This window comes from Mauremys reevesii, linkage group 12, assembly GCF_016161935.1.
Source record: "Mauremys reevesii isolate NIE-2019 linkage group 12, ASM1616193v1, whole genome shotgun sequence".
NCBI lineage: Eukaryota > Metazoa > Chordata > Testudines > Geoemydidae > Mauremys > Mauremys reevesii.
In genome coordinates, this window is record NC_052634.1 from 2,097,779 (window position 1) to 2,122,484 (window position 24,706).

At 53.4% G+C, this 24,706-nt stretch overlaps 1 protein-coding gene across 1 annotated transcript in view; it reads left to right on the forward strand.

The window, feature by feature from the left end:
- Nucleotides 1–881: 881 nt before the first annotated feature.
- PCSK7 (proprotein convertase subtilisin/kexin type 7) overlaps nucleotides 882–24,706 on the forward strand; it is a 50,461-nt gene continuing 26,636 nt past the window's right edge. The window contains exons 1-8 of the mRNA XM_039496269.1: nucleotides 882–1,004; nucleotides 6,574–7,086; nucleotides 7,935–8,069; nucleotides 9,258–9,423; nucleotides 12,658–12,748; nucleotides 15,645–15,699; nucleotides 18,249–18,387; nucleotides 21,775–21,875. Of these exons, the coding sequence (XP_039352203.1) occupies nucleotides 6,586–7,086; nucleotides 7,935–8,069; nucleotides 9,258–9,423; nucleotides 12,658–12,748; nucleotides 15,645–15,699; nucleotides 18,249–18,387; nucleotides 21,775–21,875 (1,188 nt within the window). The 5' untranslated portion in view covers nucleotides 882–1,004; nucleotides 6,574–6,585. The remainder of the gene's footprint in view (nucleotides 1,005–6,573; nucleotides 7,087–7,934; nucleotides 8,070–9,257; nucleotides 9,424–12,657; nucleotides 12,749–15,644; nucleotides 15,700–18,248; nucleotides 18,388–21,774; nucleotides 21,876–24,706) is intronic.

Here is a 24,706-nt window from a genome sequence, read left to right on the forward strand (position 1 = left end):
GGGTGGTTGTCCCACATCCTGACCGATCTTTGGTCGGGACACAGTTTGTCCGGATATTTCACTCCACCAGCAGCACTGGTTTTTTGGGGTTTTTTTGCTTTGCTCTGCCAGCGGACTTCCCCCACTGCCCATGTGTCCCAATATTTTCTTCATCTCCTCTGGTCGTCCTAGGATCGCACAGGCTGACAGGGCAATGGCAGCTCGAGTCTGACCAGGGAATTACATCTTGTCCAAAGACAATGGGCCAACCCCAAACCAATACCCAGATTGACCCGTCCCCCATGGTGACCTGTGGGCATTGAGCGTGTCACCCCCTCACCGGTGGGCTGGGTGCTCTGGGTACAGGCCTGGGGGAGAGCTCCCGTGTCCCTGGAGGGGCCAGGCCCAGGCCCAGGGAGGCGCTGGGAGTGAGTGACCTGGGTGCAGGTACGGAGGGGAGGCAGCAGCCAGCTCTGCCATGCCCTTATGGGGTTGCCAACCCCGTGGGATTGGCCTGGAGTCTCCAGAATTAATCTTTAATTAGAGATGATGAAGCCTCCAGGAATATCGCCGGACAAAACTGGCACCCCTGGGTGGCGAGTGCCTGGGTCGAGGGCGTCCCAGGGGAGCCCCATGGGTGCTGCACGGTCACCCCCAGGCTGGTCCCACCGAGCCCCTGGCCACCCGGCCGTGCCGTGGCAGCAGACGCCTGAGGAGCCAGCCCCGGAGAGCCGCCAGCCGGAGCCCCGCGGAGCTGCCCGAGAACGGAGCCCGCGGGCGATATAGGGCCCCGAACGCTGAGCACGTGGGTCCCGGAGCCGGCGCACGGAGCCCCCCCGCCCTGGCACCCCGCGCCTCCCGCTGCGGCGCTGGGGCGGGTTCCTGGGACGGGCGGACGTGACGCACCTGTCATCGGCTACACTGTATCCTGGGGCCGGTGCGGGCTCCAGCGGGCGAGCAGCCGCCGGAGCCGGGAGGGAGTGAGAGGGCCCCGGGCCGCCCCGATCCATGAGGCTCCCTGCACGGTGAGGGCTGTGGGCAGCTGGGGGGATGTGGGGGTGCGCTGCGGGGAGCTGGGGGCAGAGCAGTGGGGTGCAGGGGCAGCTGGGGGGCAGAGCAGGGGGCACCGGGGGAGCTGGGGGCAGCTGGTGGGATGTAGGGTGCAGCTGGGGCAGAGCAGGGGGCACCGGGGGAGCTGGGGGCAGCTGGTGGGATGTAGGGGTGCGCTGCGGGGAGCTGGGGGCAGAGCAGGGGGCACGGGGGAGCTGGTGGGGCAGCTGGTGGGATGTGGGGGTGCGCTGCGGGGGCCGAGCTGTGGGGTGCAGGGGCAGCTGGGAGGCAGAGCAGGGGGCACCAGGGGAGCTGGGGGCAGCTGGTGGGATGTGGGTGCGCTGCGGGCAGAGCAGTGGGGTGCAGGGCAGCTGGGGCAGAGCAGGGGCACGGGGAGCTGGTGGGGCAGCTGGTGGGATGTGGGGTGCGCTGCGGAGCTGGGGGCAGAGCAGGGGCATGGGGAGCTGGGGAGCTGGTGGATGTGCGGTGCGCTATGGGAGCTGGGGGCAGAGCAGGGGGCATGGGGGAGCTGGTGGGGCAGCTGGTGGGATGTGCGGGTGCGCTGGGGGCAGAGCAGGGGGCATGGGGGAGCTGGGGGGGCAGCTGGGGGTGTGGAGTGTGCGCTGCGGGGAGCTGGGGGGCAGAGCAGGGGCCACCAGGGAGCTGAGAGGGCAGCTGGGGGCTGGGAGGATGCGCTGTGGGGGCAGAGCAGTGGGGTGCAGGGACAGTTTCGGGGCACAGGAAAGGGACTAGGAACCAAATCGAAAGCAGGAATGAGGTGAGGTGGGAGGCTAGGGCGAGGGATCAGGGAGCCGGGCAGAGGGGGCAGCATGGGACGGACATAAGGTGAGGAGAGCAAAGGAAAGAACTGGGCAGGGAGAGCTTAGCATGGGGACAGATTCTGGGAGGGGCCAAACAGAGGAAGCCAGGGGAAAGGGGAGCGAGGGAGGGGGCTTAGGCGGATGGGAGAGGTGGGAGTTAGGGTTCCCTTGTCCTGGAGAATGGAGAACACACAACAGCATTTAATTCTTCCCTTAAAGGAGTGATTTATCCAACTCCCCTCCTCCTCCAGTCCCCAAATAGCTCTCTCTTCCAGTGTGTTTACGAGGAGGTGCTGGGAAAGTGCAAAGTGCACCCTCTTCTGAAGGGGCTAATCCGGTCCCATTTGCTGGGGGCTGGACAAAGACACTTCTGCAGAACTTTCATGGATCCCTGCATATCTTGTGCATGGAAGGAGCCAGAGAATAGCACTGTCTAATAGCTAGACACTCAGTTGGGAGTCACAGTTTCTGGGTTCCTATCCTGCTCTGCCACTGATGTGCTGTGTGACTTCACTTCCCTGTGTCTCCTTTTCCCCATGAGTCAGGGATAATACGTGCAAGCAATGATTACTGTGTGTAAAATACTTTGGGATCATCCGAGAATAAGGTCTTACAGAAAATCAAAATGTTATCTATCATAATTATGATTATTCAGTGACCTCTGTGTAGTTTTGTCAGGTGGTCTGTCTTTGGCTGCGTGTATTCTCTATTTCAACAGCACCCTGTCTCTTCAGGAAGTGGGGAAACTTTGAAGGTTTTAGCAGCTGGTGTGTTCAGAAATTTACAGCCATCAGTTTCCTCCTTAGAGGAGATCAGTCATATAAAAACACCCTGTTCGGGGTAGGGAATGAGGAAGGGAACGTAGATCTCAGGGTGAAGTAGGATAGAAACCTGGCTGAAGGCATCCCATGTGCTGAGTTAGCAGTTTCAATCTGCAATACATTTCCTCCAGCTACTATCTACCACTTTCTGAGCTGTTGATACTCTGTTCTCACGCTCTCCAGCTCTTGGCATGTTTCCTTCTCCCAATATCTAGGCCTGTTTGATTTTCTCGAGTGTCATAGAGTCATAGAATTTAGGCATTTGAGGTGCTGAGCAAGCTGGTTTAATCACTCCCAGGTCTTCCTGAGTTGTTTTCCTTTTCTAACTGCACCACAAAACCCTACAGTTTAGAGCAGAACAAACAGTGAAACAAGATCCACTGGGCCCATGACTAACCCTGAGCATGACGGAAATGCAATGATACCTCCTAGGCCTTCGGCATAATGACTTTAAGGGTGTGGCTACACATAGACGTTGCACTAATTTAAATAAAGGCTGGTATTCAACCACTGCAGTTAAATGAGTACAACTTCTGTATGTGGATAGAAGTCCTAACAGTAAAGTCTTTAGGGCTGCCAGATGTTGTGAAGTCCTCTTATATGCTAATACAGATTTTTGGGGGGTACTTCTGATTGTCAGTTATACGCAAGGCACTAGAGAACATTAACAGTGTAATTCTTGCAGGTGGGTATGCATAAAGAACTACATGCATGGACTTTTCAAACATACTGTATGAACCACTCAGGGGTAGATCATGCAAGTGCTTTCCTGGCATGACTATAGCTTTGCTTCAAACAAAGTATTTAATAGAGGGTAAATAATAAGTAAAACTTGAGCCCTGTCAGCTTAGAGGATCATTCATGTTTATTAGTTCTCTGCATGTCCTGTCCATGTGGATGTCAGTGAGTGAGTTTCAAAGAGAAGCTGTTCATCAATGTAGCGGTAGTTTGGCTAATAGTTATTGCCTCAGTTAACCATTTACTAAGAATGTTCTGTATTTTCTAAGTGCATTCAAGGAGCATTTCACAGAAGTTAATTAAGCATAAAAAAACTTGGTAGGGTGGATAACTATTATCCCCATTTCATAGTTGGGTAAACTGAGGAGACATGACTGTTGAGTGTAACTGATAGGCCAGTTTCTCATAGGCCTGATATTTTGGCTCACAAGACAGCTAGCTATCAGAGTGCCTTGCAGAAATGTTAAAAAAAGTTGGAAGTTACTGATTTGCTAAAACTGTTTAGAAAAATAACCTTTGACACAGAGCCCTACCATTTTTACTGAGCAAGCAATGTCCTAACTGCAATAGATAAGAATTCAAAAATGAGTAAGCAGCAGCTATTGATTATGCAGCTGAAAATTTATGAAATATGACAGTCTGGAAATGGACTAAAAGTAATGTATATTTGTATAAGAAAAGAGGAACCAATAGGAACCGAAACTTCTAAAGAGCCTTGGGTATATCTGTGCTAGGCTGTATGCAGGTAATTGGAACAGGCAAAGAGCACAGGCTGCCTGTGGCCGGTTGTAGGACTGGTTCTCACACACTGGTATCTACACTCTTTCTGTTATGTGCTGTCTAATTAACTAATTATTTAATATATCCAGTCAAGTTGACTTTGGAGGGCTCTTTAATTACTGAACAAATTCAAACCTCACTAAACCCCTTGTTGGAACTGTGTCCATGGCAGAGCTGGGAAAAAAACCCAGGAGTTCTATTCCCTAGCTCCCGATAATAATAATAATATGGAGACATACCTATCTCAGAGGGCTGGAAGGGACCCTGAAAGGTCATTGAGTCCAGCCCCCTGCCTTCACTAGCAGGGCCAAGTACTGATTTTGCCCCAGATCCCCAAGTGGCCCCCCCAAGGATTGAACTCACAGCCCTGGGTTTAGCAGGCTAATGCTCAAACCACTGAGTTATCCCTCATCTAACACAGTTGGTTTGGTGTTGTGTCCACAGCGTGGCTGTGTTTTTGTCACTCAGTGTGCTAATGGGAAATACTAGAAATTGATCTGAAAGACTTGAGATAGAAAGGGAAACCGAGGGCAGGACACGTAACACAAGAACCAGGGATCACCCAATAAAATTAATGGGCAGCAGCTTTAAAACAAATCTAAGGAAGTATTATTTCACACAACACAGAGTCAACCACAGGAACTCATTTCCAGGGGATGTTGTGAAGGCCAGAGCTATAACGGGGTTCCAAAAGTTCATGGAGAATAGGTCCGTCAATGACTATTAGCCGGGATGGGCAGGGATGACAGAGGATGAATCACTTGATTTCCTTGTTCTGTTCATTCTCTCTGGAGCACCTGGCATTGGCTGCTGCCGGAAGACAGGATACTGAGCTAGATAGTAAAGCTGTTTTTTGTTCTTTTTTGTTTGTTTTTGACAGTAGTCTGCTTGTGCAGAGTCTGTGCCTCCTGGAGCTTAAAAGGAGCACTTGGGAAAGGCAATGAACCGTGAACTGGTGTGACCTTTTCTGACTCAGCCGCTTAGTGTAATATTTCAGTGAGCAGCTCGGCTTTGGCCTCCAGCAGCAACATGCCACTACGGAAACCCCGCTTTCCTCTGCAATCTGCAGACAGGCTTTTGGATCCTGGCTTGTGGTGCATCACTTCATAATGGAGATACGGGAATGCAGTGGACAATGAAATGTTGCCGTGTAGCAGCCCATCTGTCTGATATGTTCACCCCTGAAACTAAGCTTTCACGATTCGTTTGTGTGAGATCTCTTATCTCCATTACACTTTTTAATGAGCTAAAAGCAAAAAGCCTGTTACAGTCATTCATGTTCCCTTTTCACAATAGGTTGTGATTTTTTTTTAATTGTTCCCTGATCCTTCAGCCATCATGAGCATTAATTGCTGATGGTGTCTGACAGGAATTGCACCCCACTGACTTATTTCATATGTTTGTAAACTGAGTAGGGGGGAAAGCTCGTGTGTAATTGTTAACAACTAAACTGCTGGTGGGGTGACGTATCACAGAGCTCTAGTGACTATTAATGCACTGGCCCAGGCGCATGCAGAGGTCGGGGGGGGGGGGGGTGTGATATGAATATTCTCACTCCTGCGTGAAGTGGGACTGGCTTTCAGTGAGACATTTCACTGAAACCCCAACTCAGATCCTTGGTTGTGGAGTTTGAAATGCTGCCTCAAGTTACGAGCAGGTGAGAGTCGGATCACAGAGAAGTTCCTTCTGCTGGGGACAGGCTAGGAACATGTTTAAGGAGACTTTCCAAGAAGGATCTGGATCTCAGATGTGTCCATCTGACGTGACTACAGAGGTGTTGTAATGTTTTGTTTCTGTGTAGCTGTATGTTGTTAGCCTCATGCCTCTTCCCTGCAGTGCAGGCTGGGGCACAGCTGTCTGAGCAGAGCCAGAAGAGGAGACGATCAGGCAAACTGTCCTTTTGTTCTGCTATTCAGCAGCATTCAGAAGGAAACCCAAGGCTGGAGACTTTTTTCCATGTTGCGCCTTGGGTTGATTCTGCCCATCGGTCAGTGATCCCAGAATACAAATCAGCAGTTTGTCTGGCAGGCAGTAATTTCACTCGCCCACAATGGGTGCATGGCTGCCAGATGACAGGATATTTTCTCCTAGGCTGGGTGTGGCATATTCAATTCCAAATCTAACATTGGAAAGGCAGCTAACTCCGTGACAGTCAGCACACAAACACGTGGTCGTTCCTTCTCTGGGAGCCTGGTGCTGCCCTTGCTGTACCAGAGGGTTGTGTAGTCATGGCTTCGTTTTAAGGGTGAGCTTCTAGGAGGGATGTGGGGCTTTTTGGTCCAGGGATGTTCCGTTATGTGATCGGGGGTGAAGCACCCAAACCCAGCCCGCATTCTAAGTTGGTTGTGTGAAGGACTCTCACTCTCGGTCTTTGCTCTCTGCAGCCCGCTTGTCTGATGCCGCATTGGAGGAGGAAGGTGCCATTATGGAGTGCTGTCATGGAGGCCACACTGTGTATCCACACGTGCCTTTGGCTGATTCCAGCCTGGATTCCCTTGCTAATGCCAAATGGATTTGCACATGGGTCAGAACTCGAGCCTGGGGCTAAAACCCAGGAGATGGCTCAAGGCTCTGGAGAGTTAACCTGGGCCGTGCACTTAAATGTGCCGGAGGGGTTGTCTTCCCGTGAGGAGGAGCTGGAGCGACAGGCAGACGAACTGGCCAGGACGGGAGGACTGGTGAACCTGGGACGGATCGGGGAGTTAAAGGGCCGTTACCTCTTCACCCACCAACCAAATGGCCACACAGAACGAGGACCTGAAGCAATAAGGAGATCAGTAGAGGCTTTATTTGCACAGCATGACAGCGTGCGGTGGCACTCTGAGCAGAAGCTTCTGAAGCGCTCCAAACGCAGCCTGCACTTTAACGACCCCGAATACCCCAACCAGTGGCATCTGGTGAGTGTCCTTCCTGTGCTAGCAGTTGTGGGATCTCGCGGCTGCTCTGGGCAGGCTGCAGCGCGGGCAGGGTGAGCCCTGGGATTTGCCTGGAAATGGGTGTGTGTGGGGAGAGGGGGGACAGCCTCTTGGAGATCAGTAGGGATTTTCTTTCGTTAAACTCCGAGAAACAAAGGAACTGTTTGGCCCCGTTCCCAGCGCACAAGTGATCGTGTTGCCAAACCACTGCCCTGGCTGGGCCCCTGGCTGGCATGCTTGGCAAATAGGGCAATGAGCTCCTGTCCCATCCTTGGAGATGGTTTCCCCCAGGGCAGGGGAATGCCCCACCTCTCTCCGGGTTGTACTTCCATCTCCTAGGGCTGGCATGCTCACTTGAAATCAGCTGGGCTGGGAGAGTGGGAAACTGACCTGTCCTGGTTCTTACTGGAATAGGGAGGTGGCAGTTGAACCTGAGCAGAGGCCAGACAAAGCTTTGTGCCAGGGAAATGGCCTGCATTTCACACTGGTATGGAAGTTCCCAGGCCCTCCTGCTGCTGCAGGGGATAGGTACCAGTTTAAGGCCTGATTTGATTGATTGATTTGGGAGTGCCGGGCACCCACAGCTCCAGCTGGCCGTTGGGAGCTTTAGGTGCTCATCGTCTCTGAAAGTCAGGCCTGTAGTGACTCTGTCACGAGGCTTCTTGCACTCCCAGCCATCAGCTTCATGCCCTCCCCTAAGCCATGGCTGAGAGCAAATGCTCCTGTCACCCGCCTGGGAGCCAGGATCCCGGTGCGCTCTGACCCTCCTTCCCCAGCCGCTGCCCCGGCTCGGCTGTTGTTCACTCCTCCTCCTTTCTGCCGGCGCTTAGAACAATCGGAGGACCCCGGGAAAGGATATCAATGTGACGGGCGTGTGGGAGCAGAACGTGACAGGCCGTGGTGTGACCGTCGTGGTCGTGGATGATGGCGTGGAGCACACCAGCCAAGATATACAGCCAAATTACGTGAGTACCCCACAGCCTGGCTCTGGAGTGGGAGGCGCCAGCTGGGGCTGAGATAAGAGCGGCCAATAGGCCAAAGCAAGTGGTGGCCTAGGAACAGCCCAGACGTGAAACTCTTCCCCTTGTAGCTCCACTGTAGCTGGCAGCCGCGGGGCTGCTCACAGGACTCAGAGCCCATTAGCAGCAGCACTTCTCAGTCCACCTGGAAGTGTCTCTTGTGCCGCTGATGCTAGTCCTCTCCCGCACTCCCTCCCGGCCACGGGGAATGGGTGAGACGGGGGTTGGAACCGGAGGCTCCTGCACTCTGGTTGTAGTAGCTGACTGGCCTGGCGTGTCTCTTGTGTGCTACGTAAACCATGCACAGACTGCTAGTGAGTAGCAGATGTCTGGGGCCTGCTGTGCCAGGTGAGCCATGAGTATCGGAGGTGCCCACCTGGAGATCTTACAAGCTGCTCCCTTAGGCAGTGAAGCAAAGCCAGGGCTGCTCACCGGGAAGGGCCTTTCCCTTGTCTGTGGAGGGAGAAGTGGGGGTCAGGTTTGCTCCCTGCTCCAGGGTGAAATGAGGGCACTTGGCCTTTGTTTGCAATAGTTTCTGTTGGCTCTGGGGCCTCTGGCTTTGGGTGCTGCAGACATTCCCTGTCTCTACTGGCAGGCTGGGCAGAGAGCAGCTACGTGGGGAGGGGTGAATGTCCCAGCAGTGGCTAGGAAGATGCCTATTAAATCCCTTGGCAGAGGCCAGCCGGCTATGTGTTGCCCTCCAGCTTCCAGACGAAGAAAGAAATGGAAGCCATGTTCCTCAAGTACACCTGGTCATTGAGAGGTGGCCGTAAGAAGCTGGCAATCACAGAGAGAAGCAGACTCACTTAAAAGCAGAGCCAGAGAGGACACTGTCCAGGAATCCTGGGCATGCTGTGAACTGGCTGGGATGGGGAGGACGACATATTTTCTAGGTGCTAAAGTGTCTTTAAGTTTGACTCTACCATTCCACTGCCCATCAGGAAACCAGTGCTGGTTCTGCTAATCCCCTTCCACAGTGATACATAATGGGGTTTGGTTACTAACCCACGTGGACCCTGCCTCTGTGTTCTTAAAGCTTTCAGCCTATGCTTTCCAGGCCTGCTAACGTGGTACTGAATCCTGCTTTCTGCAAAGAAAGGAGACCTCTAAGCTACGATTGTTGGTCTGTTTCAGAGCCCTGAAGGCAGCTATGACTTGAACTCCAATGACCCCGACCCTATGCCCCGCCCTGACGCAGAAAATGGGAACCACCACGGGACCCGGTGCGCTGGTGAAATCGCAGCTGTCCCAAACAACGGCATCTGTGCAGTGGGAGTTGCCTATGGCAGCCGCATTGCAGGTATGCCACCTCTGCATGCTGAGTTCAGTGCCCTTCTCAATCCTCTCTGCTGTGTAGTGTCCCCTTGTCTAGTGGGGTGGTTTGATTGGCGTGTGTTGGCTTTGCTCCCATGCCTGGCGGTTAGAGTCAGGTTGGTGAGTTAGTCAACATTTTTGCAAGGGAAATATCAGTGATATCTCATTTCCCCCAGTGTTTTGGGGTGTTTGGATGTTGTGGGTTGGCCTGGAACCATTTCTGTATTGCTCGAACGGCTGTTCCCTACAAGTGTAAGTTAGGTTGATGTTTGGGAAGCTCCCTTGCTGCCTACAACAACTTCGCTATGGCCTTGTGCACTTATGGCCTCGTGCAGATGTCCAGGAAGCCAGTATGATCAGACAGGGCCACTGACACACCTGGTGGTTTGGAGAAAGTCTGGTTTCTTTTCAGCTCTGAAAGTGGTTGTGCCCCAGTGTCTCCATGGTGCAGGACTCCCCACGCGAGAGGCTGGCTGCTGGATCTTGCACTGGCCATTGGTGCTTTCCACTCACAAACTGAGACAAAAGCTTCCTGCTTTGACCGAAATGAGTCTTGGATTCCATGCACGCTGGTGCAGCGATACATGCCAAGCAGTTTGGTTCCCAGAATCCTTCCGTGCCTTGTGATTCCAGTGAAGTGAAGCAGTGTACCATCCCCTACAGACCTTGCTTCGTCTCCGCAGACATGATGTGCACAGACGTGGCTGCACATCTGTTCTGTGCAAAACCAGGGAAACGGTTCCTGTTGACTCTGCCCTTTGGTTTTAGTCGGTACTGAAACCACCTTGATGCCCATTGATTTCAGTGAGAGAATTTAGCCCCGCAAGGCGGGAGGGTCCCAGAGCTCGGACTCTCTGCTGAAGTTTTATAGCCCTGCAGTCCGAGCCATGAGCCCGTCAGCTGCTATGGGACAGCCACAGGTGCTTAATTGCAGTTCAGACATACCCACTAGATGCCTGTGAACTTAATAGTCCTGTGTTTTCATTCTGTCCAGCAGATGGTGCTGCTGTCCTTAAAATGAATCCAAATGTCCCATGAACACCAGTAGTTTAGCACCAGCCAGCACTCTTGATGTGCAGGGTAAAACCAGGGAGACCATATGCTGCGGAAGTAGAGACTCAAATGCAGTTGGGCTCCTACACGGTTAATTTGTTCTGTTTCTTGGAGCAGTTCCCCCTGCCCATGGCTTTTTCTGCACAGCCCCTCTGTAGTGTGTACCTGCCTGGCTCCACCCTGCCTTGGAGGTTTTGGTTATTGCCATTGGAAAGTAGAGCTTATTTAGCAGAGTGCAACCGGAAAGATGGGATTGTGGTTTAAATCATGGGGCTGGGCGTAGGGAGGATCTAATTCCAGCTTTGCCAGGGTGACCTCAGGCAAGACACGTCTTTTCTCCATGCCTCAGTTTCCCCATTGGAGAAATGAAGCTCTGTCCCTTGCAGAGGAGGTGAGAGCGTAAATGAATGTCTCTCCCATGCGCTGCGGTAGATCTGTGGATGGAAGGTGCTATAGACGTGCAGAGTGTCACTATAGTAATTAAATTGGGTGCCAGCAGCCAGTTTTTGTTCTCTAGGGCATAGTACATTAAACAATATGAAGTGTTGCCATAAAATGACCCCATGGGTTGGAGGGAGAGGAGGCAGGGAAAGCCAGCTGCACTGTTTATTCCTCAGGAATTTGTTTAGTGAAGAATCTGTGCTTGCTAAGAGTGATCAAACCATAATCTGAACCTGCCCCTGAGTCTGTGAATTGGGTACAGCTCAAGCAACGCAGGAACCAGGCAGAGCAGCCTCTGGCTAAGGGGTGGGACAGGGGATGTCTCCCTCTGCCAAGCATTCACTTGCTGTCCTGAGACCACACATGGCTTGCTGCAAGCTGGCTGGATTTCAGAGAGCTGGGAGCCGGTGCTGCTTTCATTCGACTTCTTTGGCACGGAGGCAGGGACCATTCCACTGTGACAGCAAATAAGGCACTTGTGCTGCACCGGCCTGGAGCGGAAACTGGTGGGTGTTTCCTCTGTGAGAAAGATTTTAACTCGGGCGTATGCATGGTTTCCATGTGTAACATTATTTGCTAACCTAAACTATGATGCAATACCGTTCGACTATCGACTCTTTGGTTCCCTGAAAACATGTGTCCGGTTTAAGGTTTCATTTGTTTTTAATCTAGCCTCTGGAGTCGGGGTTACTCTACTGTGAAATAGTCAGTGTCTTGATCGCAGAAATCTGGTGGTCCTGCAGCTTAGAAGCCTTTCTGATTAATCATATATTGAGCAGATACATATCCACTTCTGCCAGAAAGGATCCCTAAATACTTAGCAACCTATACATAATGGGATTGCCCACTGCTGCATTACAGCTGGGTCTGGGGTGGAACACATCAGCTGTGTAACAGTGCACAGCACAGCAATTTAGGACAAGTGGCTTAAAAAATACTGGGGCTGGGACTGCGGGGGGCAGAATAGAATTGTCTGAATTGGAATATGGCCAGGATGCCTCAGTCCCAGTGAAGAGCACCAGGGGATCTTTGGGGATCCCAAGGGCACATCTGTGCTGCAGCTGGGATGGAGCCTGCCAGCCCGTGTAGACAGACTCGTGGCAGTGGGACTCAGGCTAGCAAGCGAAAGAGAGCTACGTGGCTGTTACAGTGTGGTGGAGGGGTTGAGCTAGCCAGCTGGTGCTGCAGCGTCCACATTGCTGTTTCTAGCCAGCTTGAGCCCTGCTTGTGTGAGTGTCTCCCCAGCGTGCTCCCCGCTCCAGTGTGGACATACCCCAGGAGGTGAAGACTTTGGCCTATTGTCTCACCTGACCCACCCTTTCCCCTTCCCACATCCCTTCGCCGCCCTTCCCCATCCTCCTACTCCGGCTCCCAAGTTCAGAGCAGAGACGTGCAAATCGCCACAGTGACCTGACACTGCTTCCAGCAGCCACTCGTGTTTCACTGGCTGACTCCTTATCTGCCTCTCCTTGCGTGGGGTGAGGGGCTCTGGCAGTTTGTACACGGGAGGCTTGCGCTTCCCGTTCACTAGCCCAGAATGAGCCTCTGTGTGGCTTGACTCAAGGTCTAGCCGGAGTCCAGGGAATCCATCTCCGGTTACTGCCTTGTTCCCGCGCAAACGAACCAGTTTGGCCTGATGCTGGGAACCTGCCCAGGAGCTGGTTCACACTGTTTTTACAGCTAACGGGATCCATTACAGTAATGCTAATTGTCCTTTGTTGTGCAGGCATCCGAGTCCTGGATGGGCCCCTCACAGATAGCATGGAGGCTATCGCTTTCAACAAGCACTATCAGATCAATGACATCTACAGCTGCAGGTGAGCCCAGAGCTCTGTGCTAAGGGGCAGGTCCTGCCAGAACACATGGCACGACTGCCCTTAGCATGAGTGGTGCAGAGCCCGGTGCCGGGCTCCTTTCCCGGGGTGTACTGGCAAAATCAGAGCGGTGGTTGTCTGATTGTTACGAGCTGCTGCCCCTCTCCATCCACACCAGCTCCCGTCCTTCTCTGCCGCTTCTAAGGAGCAGCTCGACTGTGAGCACCAAAACCCGTAGCACCTTTCCCCTTTGTGTGCTCATGTTTAAATGAGATTAAAATGCTCGAGGGAGGTTGCCCCCTTTGCTCGATGGGATAACGTCTGCTGGAAGGAACAGCTGGTCAGGGGATGCACCAGCTGTTTGGGGCCGGGGGCGAGGGAGTCTCCTGGTGTCTGGCCCAGGAGATGGGGATACCCAGAGAGATGCACTGGCACTTGGCAGATCTCTAGCACCTTTCATTAAAAGGCTTTGAAGGCCCCAGGGAACAGGGCCGGCTTTAGGAAGTGCGGGGCCAAATTCGAACATTTTCGGTGGGGTCCCAGCAGGGATAACTTAAAAAAAAAATTTTTAAAAAGCCTTTCATTTCTTAGCAACTGGTTCCCTATAAAAAGTTCAGATTTAAGGCATGTGCCACACTATGTACTTTTTATACCAATAGGGTTACTGTACATCCGTATTTTCCTCCCGGGTGGCAATGTAAGAACCAAGAAGTGTGACATGTCCAGGAAAATACAGATGTATGTTAACCCTACCTAAAGTTCTTTTTTAAAAAGATGGGCCTGCACTAGAAATGAGCTCTGTTTTACACGTGTGGGTCCCCGCCACTCCCTGGGGATGTGGTGACCAGAGGTCCTGATTTTATAGGGACAGACCTGATTTTTGGGTCTTTTTCTTATATAGGATCCTATTACCCCCCACACCCTGTCCCGATTTTTCACACTTGCTGTCTGGTCACCCTAGGGTGTGCACATGTGTGGGTCCCAGCTGCTCCCTGCCCCCCTCACTGAAGCAGGTGTGCGGGGTTACTGCCCTGGGAACTGCAGGGCACCAGTGGACTTGGGGCTGGCTGGAGGCAGGGCAGGGGCTGACTGGAGGTAGAGTCTGGCTGCAGGCAGGGCAACGGGTGCAGGGCTGGTGCGGGCAGGACGGGGTGTGGCAGGGGTGGGCAGGGAGTGCGGGGCTGGCTGGAGACGGGCTGGTGCGGGGCTGGAGGCAGGGCAGGGAGTGTGGGGCTGGCTGGGGGCAGGGGCTGGTGCAGGCAGGGGGTGTGGGGCTGGCTGCGGGCAGGGGGTGCAGCCCACCCTGTACGGTGGGTGCCCCCTCCTCCTCCTTCCCCCACCAGGGTAGCAGCAGCAGCCCAGGCTCGGGGGCTATTTAAAGGGCCCGGGGCTCCCCTGCTTCTACTGCCCCAGCCCTTTAAATAGCCGCCGAAGCTGCACTGCTTCCCCAGGGCTCCCTCAGCTATTTAAAGGGCCGGGGAGGTAGAAGCAGGGGAGCCCCAGGCCCTTTAAATACCCCCCTAGGGAAGCCGGGCCACCCCGGTACAGCACACCGGCTCTTGCCAGTACACCGTACTGGGGCTTGGGCACGGGGCCCTCTTGCATTGGCCTAAAGCCGGCCCTGCCAGTGACACTCCCAGAGCCTCCCATGAGATGGGTTGGCATTGCCGTCCCTGCTGGGAGGATGGGAACTGAAGTGCCGAGGTCAGAGGCAGAATCCTGGCACCCTGGCCTCCAATGCAGTGCTCAGGGTGCTCGCCCACACTTCTGGCTCCCAGCCCTGTTTTGGGCTTTGGACCTGGGACCCCGCGGGAAGCGTCAGGGGGCTCTTAGTGCTGCCTTGAGAGCCTTGGCCCTGGTGTCCCCAGGAGCGGGGCTTTTATTAAACCGTGTGGTATGTTTCCTCCTGGCGGCAGAAGAATCCACAGCCACTGTTGGGGGGGTCTGTGTGTTCTCAGCAAGGCCCTGTCTGGAAGGAAGGCAGGAGCTGGACATGGGCTTGGGCTGCATCTCTTTTGGAATCAAGCTTTACAAGCATCTCCTGCCCCATCCTGTGTTGCCAGGAGTCCTGCACAGCTGAGCCGGGTGGAGGTTTGCAGCCTGTCATATTTCAGGGGTGGGGCTGTGATTTTATTGTTACTAATAGACACGTCGGTGCTGTTGAAGGCTGACGTACACTGTACTCGGTGCTCCTGGATGGGAGTCTGTCTCTGGGCCTGTCCACTGGGAGATTGTCTAGCGCCTTTTAAAACTGCTCCAACTAAACTGACTGTAAAACCAGTTAGAGCTGTGGGGTAAACCCGGTTAAGGCGGCTTGAGCTATTCTTAATCAGCCGGCTTCCAGATGGGTGTAGACCGGCCCCCGGGGACACCCAGCCTTGTGTGCAGGTGAGGCTTACAGAGGAAACTGGAGCCCAGAGGCACCCTGAGTGGGAGGTGCATTGTGAGCTGGAGTGTCTAGGGAGAATAACCTTACCCAAAATCAAACCTTCCCTCCACTGGAGTCAGACTGAACCCAAGGGCAGGGTCCGACAGCCCGGGGCCCCCTCGGATAGACGGGAAAGTGCCGTATGCTCAGCTCCCAGACGGCTGAAAGCTGGTCCTGTCTGACAGGTGCTTGGGGGCCTCTGCCCAGGTTTTGCACTTAACTGGCGCTAACCTGGTTGGCAGATTGGATAGCTGATGGCCATGGAGACTGAGCTCCTTTCCTGCCCTAGAGGTGGGCTTTGCTGGGCAGGGTAGGGCTGCATGGGGCTGCTGTCTGTGCTGCATCTGTCCTGTGGACTGATAAAGGGCTGCCAGTCGGGCACCTTCTCCCAGCACTACCCTCACGCATGAAAACTTGAATTCAAAGCAGCGTCCCAAGGTGACTGTCTTTTCCTGGTGTCTGTCTTCACAGCTGGGGTCCGGACGATGATGGCAAAACTGTGGATGGTCCTCACCAGCTAGGAAAGGTATAAAAAACCTGAGCCAGCCCCAGGGCGACCACCTCACTGGGAAATGCCTTGTAATTCTGGGTTTGCCTAAAGCCCAGAGCAGGAGGGACTGCCCTGTGGTGCAGAAAGTCCTTGTGCGACCCCATCGTGCAGCGCACACACACCCGGTCACCGTGCCCCAGGGAGAGCTGCCGTTGCCTCAGAAAGGGTGACAGCCAGGCTCGTAGGGGATGGTGAAGTTCTAAGGAAAAGTTGGTCTCACTGGGAAAGGAAGAGGCGCCAAGGTGGCCGAATAGACTCTCTGCCCCTTTGATACTTAACAGCTTTTGTATCAGTGAGCGGCTCAGAATCCAAGGGGTGCAACCTCGGAAGGCCTGGGAGTGAATAAGGGACTCGGGCAAAGTGTCCAGACCCTGGTGAGTGGGATAAATGGCAGGGGAGTCAGTCTGGAAGGGGCGTGTACAGGCGTTTAGGATGCCCCTGCCTGGGAGAAAGGTGGCTGGAAAGGAGGAGGAGGAAGGAGTGGTTTTTGGATTAACCCACCTGGGGGCTGGCTGGGCTTTCCTTCCCTCTCCCTAGAATGGCTGGTCCGGCAGCTGCTGGAGTGGGGGCGTAATCTGGCCCCTGGCAGACTCTGTAATCCAGCTCCACTGCTTGTTAAAATATTCTGTCAGGTCTATGAACAGCCCCTTCACTTCTTGCAAACAACTGTAAGTGATTGTGGCTGTGGGCTGAGAGTTTCTCTATATTTAGTCACTGCTCGGCACTGCAGCAGCAGAGCCTGCACTGTTACTGAGCAGCAAATGAAACACCTCCCTAAAATGCAGGCAGAAGCCAGGCTGCTGACTCTGATGCAGATCAAGGCCTGGCCCGTTTCCGTCCCTAACGCATCATTAAGACATCGATGCTCTTGGCTTTCGCTAACGTGAGCATTTATCACAGCCATGCTGTGCACTGGCTCCCCATCCATGTGCCCGCCGCCCAGTGACTTACTCATGTGAGTAAGAGCTACAGGATCAACCCCCTAGTTTTTACCCATAGAGTCCTTGATGGGCGAGAGTCTGGCTGACGCAGGGACTGCGTCTCCATGGGCCTGATCCAAAGCACGTTAAAGTCAGGGGAAATATACCTATTGATTTCAGAGGGTTTGGGATCAGAGCCCATCTGCAAAGTCCTGAGAGTGCCCTGTGGCTGTTCTGGGGAAGGTGTGCAGCACACCTCGGAAGGTCTTGGGAGGCCGAGGCTGTGAGTGGAGCTGTGGAACTCCCTGCCACTGGAGACCGGGATGGACACATTCCTCATCTCTTTGCCCAGGCATTCCCTTGAAAACAGGAAAGTGGCCAGTGAGCTTGTTCCTTCCAGAGCCCTTTCTGCAGAACAGCCCATAGAAATGCACACTCACCAGAGATGGACGGAAGAACATTGTCCCAATTCCCTGACAGCCTTCACCGTTTACTACCTTGTACATTGTATTTGATGCCTGGAGCCTACTGTGATGGGCTTAGCTAGACGATGCCTCCTTTGGAGTGAGCGCCTAGAAATTCAAGTGCACGGCTCGTGTTTAGCTCTCCACTAACACGGGATGGGATTTCACTCTCTGTAGAGTTCGTTCTGCCATGCTGTTTCTGCATCTCTGCAACCACAGAACAACAGTTGTGCTGCAGCTCGGTGGCGTGGATACGGATGCATTAAAGCATATATCTCTGTCACGCTGTGGTTACAAATGGATTCCAGTTGTGCCTGTTCATTTATTCTTTCCCAGCATTCATAGGCCTTCCAGAATGCTGAGACCAGCATCTGGGTCTCTAGTAGCTACTTAGCACCTCTGTAGCACGGTTCATCCAAGGATCTCGGAATGTGTATAACAGATGCAGCCTCATGCCACTGCTGGGAGGAATTATCTTTGCTTTGTAGTTGGGTAAATTGAGGCACAGAGTGGTTATGACTGACTTCTGGTCACACCGTGAGCTGGGAATTGTAGCCAGAGGGCATTGACTCCCAGTTTCCAGCTCTAAGTGCTAAGACACAGTTTCTTAGCACATAACGTGCTCATCCGAGGGGTCCATGCAATGAACTCTTTACTAGATACTAGGGTCACTGCCTGTGCCTTTGGAAGTGCTGCCACCTCTGGGTAGGAAAATGGGTGCTGCTAATGGAGTCCCGCAATGTTACACAATGACGGGTTTAAGACAGGTTATCTTCTCCAGCTGAAACTGCAGGGAGAGTGTAAGAAAGCAGAACGTGATTCAGATCAACATAGTCAAAGCAGAGAAATATGGGCATCAGGGTCTGAAAGCTCTTTAATGTAAACTTGGTTAGCTGAGTTCGGACCTGGCGTAAGCAGGTTCAACTCAATTGGCTTCAATGGAGCTTCATCCTCTTAAGCCAAGTCTGAAATTGCCCCGCATTTGCTGGTGGAAACGTTCTATAAAAGCACCTCGTTTCAGCAGGGCAGAGTGCAGCGCTGGGGATTGTATGGATTCTGGCTGTAATTGTGCCGGTTAGCCTGGATAAGGGGACAATGGGAACTCCTGCTTGAGCAGTCACATGTCTTTTCTCTTCCCCAGGCTGCCTTGCAACATGGGGTGATTGCTGGTCGCAGGGGCTTTGGAAGCATTTTCGTCGTGGCCAGTGGCAATGGAGGGCAGCACAATGACAATTGCAACTACGATGGTTACGCCAACTCCATCTACACCGTCACTATAGGTAACTTGCCGTGGGCACGTGCCTGTAACCCAGCCCCACTCTTCTGAGCACTGACGATTGTTGAGTGGCACCGCGAGCTGCCAGGTCCCCTCTCCAGTATGACCCCAGCAAGGAGCTGAGATCAGAGTCCTCTCCGCAGTCTGCGTGGCTGCAGGCACCGACTTTAGGGCCTTGGGACAGACGTGAGAGTGAAAGGCTTTCGCTGCTGCTTGGAGGGAATGCTTGTGCCATGCCCTAGAGAATGATTTTAAAAACGAGAACTAAGACTCTTTATTTTTTAAGGAAACATCTAATCCGGCTTCTCTAGGGCGGAAGCTGAGTGTGAGGTGGTAAAATCTGTGAAATTGCAGAATGAAGCTCTTCCCTGTAGAGCTGCCAGCCATGACAAAATACGTTTTGGTCTCGTTTCTCCTCCATTCCTTCCAGGGATCACCCACGTCATGTCCCCGTCTCTGTCAGAGGTGTTTGCACTGAAAGCCATCATGCAGCAATCAAAAACTTACCAAACGGCAGCTGTTCTAATAGAAATCGCTGAGCCATGACCCCAGAATGACTGGTCAGGGGTTTGCCCCAAAGCCCAGGTTCGTGACTACAACAGCAACCCAGCCCCTGTGGCAGACTAGCATGTGAGGAGCTGAACAGTAGACAATGGGCATAGCTCAACTGGTACCACTGCCTGAGGAAGCTGGTAACTCCTGCCCTAAGCATCCCATTTGGAAATTCCCAGATTCCCAAGTTCTGATCTGGTGAGGGTCTCCCTCCAAGCTGCATAGAAATTCCACATCCGGCTCTTCTGTAAGAGTGAGTGGCAGGGGAAGGTTTCAGGCCTGGCTAGCTGGGAAAAGCACTTTGAGATCCTTAGATGAAAGAGAAGTGCTTCTTCAAGGGTGTGAGAATCAGCCAGAGCCATTACATCCCGACCTGTCTGATTGCAGCTCTTCCTCAGTGCTTCTTTCCCAGATTTAAATACCCATTTGCTTGGAGAGGTGGACCAGGATGGTGGGGGTTGGGGAATGACAGAAGCTATAAGATTATGGGCTTCCTGGGACACCATAAACAGTTTATAGCACATTCATTTTGAACAAGTAGCTTTGTCCCTTGCAATGAGCCTTTGCTGCTGCAGCATCCCTGCTGTGTGGGGTTTTAGCTCCTAACCCCCCCGAGACGCTGCCCGTGACAACGAATGGCTCTGTAAGCTCTGGCGCCCAGGTGGAATGCAGGTGATGTGGGCTCCGCAAATGAAATGTAACTCTGTGATTGATGGCTTCCATTTCCTGTGGCTAATACAGGGCCAGCAGGGAGAAAATGCGTATTAAAATCTGTGCTCTCACTGCAGAATGCACAGTTAACGAGACGTCACCAGTATCTTCCCCGCTTGCATTCCTCCCTTGCACTGCAGGATTTTGCTGCTTTCAGTTTTGCTGAGTTACTGAAACTTTCCCCTTCAGGCAATAGTTGAGCTTTGCCCTGCACGTGGATTAGTGAGGAGGAAGGCAGCTCGGCCTAAGGAATGGCACATGGTGCTAGGTACCAGGAACACCTGCCCATTCTTGCTGTACAGCCTCTGGCAAGTCACTTCGCTGCAGCTCTTTCCCCAGCTATAAAGTGGGAGTAACTTGCCTACGTCTCATAGATGTCGGGGCTGATTAATGGTTGTGAAGGGCTAATTATTAAGACATCCAAGTAGCTGCCTGTGTTGATGATAATACAGAGAAATGCAGCAAGTCCTCCCCTCCCATGCTCCCAGTGTATGAGAGGGGTTTTTCCATTCAGTTTAATACCCAAGTTATTTCTGTATCCTGGAGAGGGAACGGGTGTGTTGGGGTTGTGGGGGGAGATGCTTCTTCATGAGACTCTATACCAATGTGGCTATGGATAGAAAACTTGCTGAGAAACAGAGAGCTCTGCTGCTCGTCATCTGCTGGTATTTCACTGATTAAAATGAGGCTTAATATGGTAAATGTATCTGGAAACGTCTTCCTAGAGGCCAAGCAGGGCACGCGTTTGCTGCAGGGCCCCTGTTCTGACACTGGAACAGGATGGGCTTGTGGGAGGGTACGTACTGCAGGCCCAGCCCTGTAGGCCGCTCGCTGCCTGTAGTTACGTGTCCGTGCAGCAGCACCTTCTCGTGGTTACAGAATGCACCAGAGCCTGCGTTCCAGAGCCAGACACTGCAGGCAGCGTGCACAGGAGATAGCTGTGTTATAATCTAACATACCAGTACTTAGCTCCGAACGAACGGTAATTTGCTATGGGTATTGTTCTCCCCACGATACAGCTGGAGAAACTCGGGCGCAGAGAGGGGAAGTAACTTGTCTAAAATCACAGGAAGTCCCTTGCAGAACGGAGATTAGACTCCTGTTCTCCAGGTGCTGGTTCTGTGATGTCACAGCGAGACCGGGCTGCCCCTCCGTAGATCCTGTAATAACGCTGTCTTTCATGGAGACTGATGTGCTGAGCCAAGACCATCTTGGGATATTGCTTGAATTGACATTTTCGATGTGCTTTCCGAGATGGAATTTGCCCATTGTTCACACTAGACTGTTGTGTGTACAGGTGCGTGCCAGTGAGTGACTGGTGAAACCCAGAAGGATTGGAGGCTTGCTTTGGATAAGCCTGTCTTCAGACTGCTGAGCACTGCTCAACATTCAAAAGTCCTCTGGATTGTCCATCTTACAAACTGCTTCATAAGGGATCCCCTCCTGGCCCCATCTCCTTCCCAACCTCCTATTCCCCCGCTTGGCTTCCAGCCGGTTTCCTTCTGGGGATTGCTGGCAATCCATGGTCTGGGCACTGTGAGAGCCAGCGTACTACTAACCGTTGAGTTCAGTTGCTCTGCTGCAAACTCCCAATATCCTCCTGGTCCCCAATCTGCCCTGGAGGGAAGGGAGAAACCGGAGGGGTGATGTGGCCATGGAGTAACTGGCCTGAACAGTGGGTGCCTGTGAGCTGTTTGGACTCTGATAGCCACCTCCCTAGAGGGAGCGTTACACAGAGGAGGACCTCCCCACTGATCAGGGCTAGGGCGAGGGGCAGAACGACCAAGCTTGTCTCAATTTCCTTGACGGGGTCACAAAGAGGATAAGACTTGTCTGGGCATAACTCTGTGTGGAAGTTAATTCTGGGCCGTTTTGTAGCAGGCCTCCTGCTCCGCTGTGAAACTTCCCCGTACAGGCCGGCGTGCATTGAAACACAAGGAGCGTTAGCGATTTGATATGTGACTGGAAGTGCAGAGCTCCACAGCTTGTCACTTCTTTGGAGGGAAAAATCCAGCCACCGTCCCAAGGAGGAAGGCTGAGAAGTTGCCTAGGAGCTGAGCAGCTGGGCTGTGTAGGGAGAGAGGCAGCAGTCCTGGACCTTGACGTGTTCTCCTTCGCTCTTCCCCAGGTGCGGTGGATGACGAGGGGAACAGGCCGTTCTACGCCGAGGAATGTGCCTCCATGCTGGCAGTGACCTTCAGCGGCGGGGATAAGACGAGGAGGAGCATTGTGAGTAATGCATAAGGCAGCTTCTTCCCTCCTAGCCTGGCTTTGAGCAGCTGCCGAGCGGTCTGATCCCCGGGTCTGCTCTCAGCACTAGTGAGCTGAGCCTGGAGGAGCTGGGTGGGCAGGGGCACGAGCACGTCCCCCATCTGGTTGTTCCCTGCCAAGGGGAGCACCCAGAATAAATAGTCCAGATTCTGGCCCCTGCTACCGTCCCTCTATGCCGCTGCAGCAACGCCTGGAAAGTTGCTCTAGCTGTTGGGATCCCTCCAGCTGGCAGGAACCCCCAGAGGGCATAAAGCAGGAGTAACAGGCCATCCCAAGCCCTGGCCGTGGTGTTGGGGGGTGTCACCAGTGCTGCTGCTCTCCAGCTGTCCCTGGTGCGTATCCGTGCCCAGCTGGATGCTGTTAGAGCTGGGACGTGGGAGCACAACACAGACTAGAGACCACAGAAATGTGCTGATGCCCCCAGCTCCCCCAGGGATCAGGGGAGTGTAAAGGGGTACAGCCGCCTTTTGCCATCTTTCCCCTCCCCTCACTCCTCCAAGGTATGGGGCTGGAGCCAGCTCAGCAGACCTGCGGCTGTAGCCCAGAGCAGGAATTAACCATTCCCATCCCAGGACAAAGCAATGGTCCCCGTTGTTTGGTGTGCTGTCTGGGAGAGTGGCTGCTGCCGGATATGTCAGAGAAAGGCGTAAAATCCCTATCTAGCTGTGCAATGCCAGACCGTTGTGGGGGGCCCTTCGCCAGCGGGGGGTGAAGCATGAGCAATGAAAGCCCTTCTCATTTTCCATCTCCCTAGTGCTAGTATCACTGCGACATGCTGTCCTGCCTCCGAGGTAGGCGTGAGCCTGTTTAACCCACGCAGCTGTTTGCTCCAGGACCCTGGAGCAGGGAGCCTCACATGACATCATGTGTCTGTCTGGGGTTTGTTCTTTGCTTCGGCTGGAGTGTGGCTGGCTCCCCATGAGCACCGGCCTGCGCGGTACCGGTGCTGCTCGGGACCATGGCGTGCTGGAGCCCGGGTTCCCCTTGCAGCAGCAGGGCAGGAGGCTGTTGTCCTTGGGGTGGCTGCTGTCACTAGAGACAAATGGGCAAGTCCTCCTCACCTGTCATGGGCAGCCAGTCTGGATGCAGGAGTTTCGGACACAGTTCCTGCTCCTCCCGGCTGGCAGCACGGCTTAACTAACTGAGAGCTTCAGAGCTTGAGGAAATACAGTTCACCACCACTAACCTGTCTAGTCACCCTGCCTGAGCCCACTCATCCACGGGCTTCTCTCAGCGGGCATTGGGACTGGGATGGTGCTACATCCTAGAAAGCAGTTAGGAGAAGCACTGGGCAGGGGGCTCTTGTTTCGGTCTAATGCCTACAGAAATATTGCCCAGTGTTTATTTCCTGTCATGCACCACCCTCTCACCAGCACGTCTGTCTCACGTGGATCATTGCGTCCCGTGGGCACTGCCCGTGTCAAATTTTGTATCTAAACAGATTCTTGTTGGGAAACCTAAACACAAATTTTTGTACTAAAGCATCAACCGGGTGTTGGCTTTAACGGGACTCTGGCTACAGTCCAAAGCAGCTTCTTCATCCTCCCCACTACCCGCTTCTGTGACCATCATTAATGGGCTGTGACCCTACATTAGAAACCTGCGTTCTGACTGTGCTTTCCAAAGGAGAACACACGGCAAGAGACTGTCGCAGCACAGGTGGATCTCAGGGCTGCCCAGTCCCCATGACTGTGCTGCACCAGTCAGGGAATGAACATGTGACGGCTGTGACTTGGGTTGGGTCATTAAGCTAATTGGCTGCCTCTCCTTCCCCGGTTGGGCATGCTTAACCCCTGGCGGTTTGGGGAATAGTTTATCAGCTTTTCCTTTTTTGTCAGAAATGACCTGTCGCCACACTAACCTGCTTCCCTGGGCCAAACAGGTATCCCGGCTTTTGGGGCAGTGCGAAAGCCGGGGCACCAGATCCCCAGCATAGTGCCAGTGCAGCTGTGCCAGTTTCCACCAGCTCAGGATCTGCCTTGGTATATCCCTAGTTTTGGACCAGAGCATCCTGGAGTCTTGCCAGCCTGCTGCAGTCTCAGACTGTTGCCCTGACCAGCTCAGGGTAGAAAGAGGTGTGCAGAGTTAACCAGCTCCAAGCAACAAGTGCACGTTCTGTGTGTGCATCCCCCAGGAAGGCAAGCATCTGCCTCCATGCCTGCAGGTCTGGGCAGAGTCACTGGTGCTCAGGGGAACTTGTGCCTGAGCCACATTACTAGGGAAAGACTCAGCTGAAATTTGTAACAGGAACGTGTCCCCTTCTAGCACCCCCCCTTCTTTTGTTGCTTCTCTTTTCAGCCTGTAAGTCCTTTAGGAGATGGGCTGTGTCCTGCGTGGGCGCAGCGTCCAGCACATAGCAGGAGCTACCGGCATAGACACAAGGAGTGTGATTGATTCCGGGGCCTAGCGGTCTTGTTGTAATGTGGCACATGGAGAACGTTTTGTACCTCCCAACAGTTTTGTCTTAGCAGCCAGCTCCCAAAGTGCACCCATGCATTGCACACGGCCTCGTCTATCCCAGCAGATCTACGTCAGGGCTGTGGAAACCGCACTCTGTGTTTCGTGCCATGTGAGCTATCGGAGGTACAGCTTCCCAGGCACCAGCATGGCATCCTACTGGAAAGAAAGGGCAGGGCAGCTCAGTGCATTTCCTGTGGCAGTGCTGAGTCTGGTGAGACATGATGCCACCTGTAAGTCAAGCAGTGCAGGTAACGGCTCTTCCTCATGCACTTCTGTGTAAGTGGCAGATTCTAGCCATGTGCCTGGGTATCACAGGCAGTCCCTCACCC